Below are 2,271 nucleotides of genomic sequence, written 5' to 3'. Positions count from 1 at the left end.
GGCAGAGGTGCGGCGAGCTGAACACCTTCAGGTGGTAAGGAGCACTGAGGGTGACACTCTGCCAGGTGTTGGCAGGGTACGGGGGGGAACAGTGATCCCACCCCTGCCCCCAGTTCTGGTGTAATCTCAGCTCACTGCAACCTCCGCCTCCTGGGTTCAAGCGATTCTTCTGCCTCAGCCTCCCAAGTAGCTAGGATTACAGGTGCCTGCCACCATGCCTGGCTAATTTTTTATAATTTTAGTAGATACGGGATTTCACCATATTGGCCAGGCTGGTCTCAAACTCCTGACCTCAGGTGATCTGCCTGCCTCGGCCTCCCAAAGTGTGGGGATTACAGGCGTGAGCCACTGCACCCACAGGCCTCCATTTTTATCTGTAAAGTGGGCACATTAAGCAAGAGAACTGGCATCATGCCTCCCGTGGAGATGTTAGCATCCACACGAAACTGTCACTGCTCCTTAGGTATGTGATGCCCAAACTATGTCCCGTGGCACCATGTGAACTCACAGAGGTGCCACAGAATATTTTTAATTTTCTAGGAAAACACTATCATGTCTGTCAGACATCTTGAAAAATGCTCCTATTAAGTTATTTGGTCTTAACTACTTAATAAATGAAACTGTTAGGTATTTCTTTTGGTATAGGGACACCATGAAAAAAATTACGGAGACACTAAGGGTGCTATAAGTTGAGAACGTTTGGGAACCTCTTTATTAGGCTCTGAGCTCCTCAAAGGCAAGGTCCATATATTGTTCACTTCCGTATATTTGCTTCCCTCATCAGAAACGAAAACTATAGCCCTAAAGTTGACCTATAGGAGAGCCCAATGTATATTTGTTGAATAAATGAATAAATACAAATTAATGGAACAAATGTGTAAATGGAGCATCACCACCACGCACTTCTGCCACTAAACTGATGGCCATCAAGTTCTAAACTGCTCAGCACAGTGAGAAATCATTTCATCCCTATCCCTCAGGAAGCAGAGCTGATCTGATTTACTTCTAAAAGCATTCACCAATGTGTCCTATCAGCTCGCTACCATGTCCTTCCTATAATCACTTTGAAGTCATGAAACTAGCTACACAGTGCCAGGAAGAACTTCCAAAAACACTCATAACTAATTCAAGTTTTACTAGTGTTTTCCGGGAGCGCCTGATCCATGTAACTTACTAGCCTCAACAGTCTGAGAATGTGACAATCTCCGTTCCTCATACCCCGTCCATGTGCAATGGGAAATAAAACAAAAACCAGGCCGAAACTTACTCGTGGAGTCCTCTTCCTTGGAAATGTGAGGTTGAGATAGTTATTAGAAATAGATGATTTGGCCAAGCTGAGGTCAGCATTTTCTCCATAGTTTTTGCGCCAAGAATCTGTTGGGAAATAAAAGTGCAACTGTGATTTGGAACCAGGCTCCAGGAAGTATGGCTATAACAAGGAGGTGTTGGCCGGGCACGGCGGCTTACGCCTGTAATCCCAGCACTTTGGGAGGCCGAGACGCGAGGATCACGAGGTCAGGAGATTGAGAGCATCCTGGCAAACACGGTGAAACCTCATCTCTACCAAAAATACAAAAAAATTAGCTGGGCATGGTGGTGGGTGCCTGTAGTCCCAGCTACTCGGGAGGCTGAGGCAGGAGAATGGCTTGAACCCGGGAAGCGGAGCTTGCAGTGAGCCGAGATCGTGCCATTGCACTCCAACCTGGGTGACAGAGCAAGACTTCGTCCCCCCAAACTCAAGATGTAAATGACATACAGATCCACTTACATGCACAGAGGCTGGGTGAATAGAGTCACCCCTGTTTGGCCTCACAGTCAAGGGGAACACACTGGGCAGCCCCAGAACAGACCATACCAGTGTTAGGAGCAGTTAGACTCAGTGACAGGGACAGAGACGGTCCAAGGGGCCAAGCAAAATCTCTGTCCAGGTGCTTACCCACGGGCCTCAGTGGGGTGCCCCGGAAGAGCTCGTAGAACTTGGAGAGGTACATGACCATGCTGAGCTCGTCAGGCTCCTGGGCAGACACCATTTCTCTGCCCGTGGTCACTGGAGGGATCCCAAACTCTCGCTCTGCCACATCAAATGCGAGCTGGTTGTTCTCCACAGCGTCGTCTTCATTCAAAGAGTCAAAGTTGCTAGAGAATCAAAACAAAGTAGAGAAATTCAGGGAGAGGAGGCAGAGGTGCGGCGAGCTGAACACCTTCAGGTGGTAAGGAGCACTGAGGGTGACACTCTGCCAGGTGTTGGCAGGGTACGGGGGGGAACAGTGA

At 48.6% G+C, this 2,271-nt stretch overlaps 1 protein-coding gene across 4 annotated transcripts in view; it reads right to left on the bottom strand.

Annotated features, from left to right (window-relative positions):
* MICAL2 (microtubule associated monooxygenase, calponin and LIM domain containing 2) overlaps window positions 1-2,271 on the bottom strand; it is a 186,283-nt gene that overhangs the window by 35,321 nt on the left and 148,691 nt on the right. For all 4 annotated transcript variants that reach the window (XM_011971494.1, XM_011971495.1, XM_011971496.1 and 1 more), the window contains 2 exons: window positions 1,937-2,136; window positions 1,268-1,374 (listed from right to left, as the gene is read on the bottom strand). In XM_011971494.1, the coding sequence (XP_011826884.1) occupies window positions 1,268-1,374; window positions 1,937-2,136 (307 nt within the window). The remainder of the gene's footprint in view (window positions 1-1,267; window positions 1,375-1,936; window positions 2,137-2,271) is intronic.

Source organism: Mandrillus leucophaeus, unplaced genomic scaffold, assembly GCF_000951045.1.
Source record: "Mandrillus leucophaeus isolate KB7577 unplaced genomic scaffold, Mleu.le_1.0 Scaffold1228, whole genome shotgun sequence".
Lineage (NCBI taxonomy): Eukaryota > Metazoa > Chordata > Mammalia > Primates > Cercopithecidae > Mandrillus > Mandrillus leucophaeus.
This window is presented reverse-complemented; position numbering and strand designations above follow the sequence as displayed.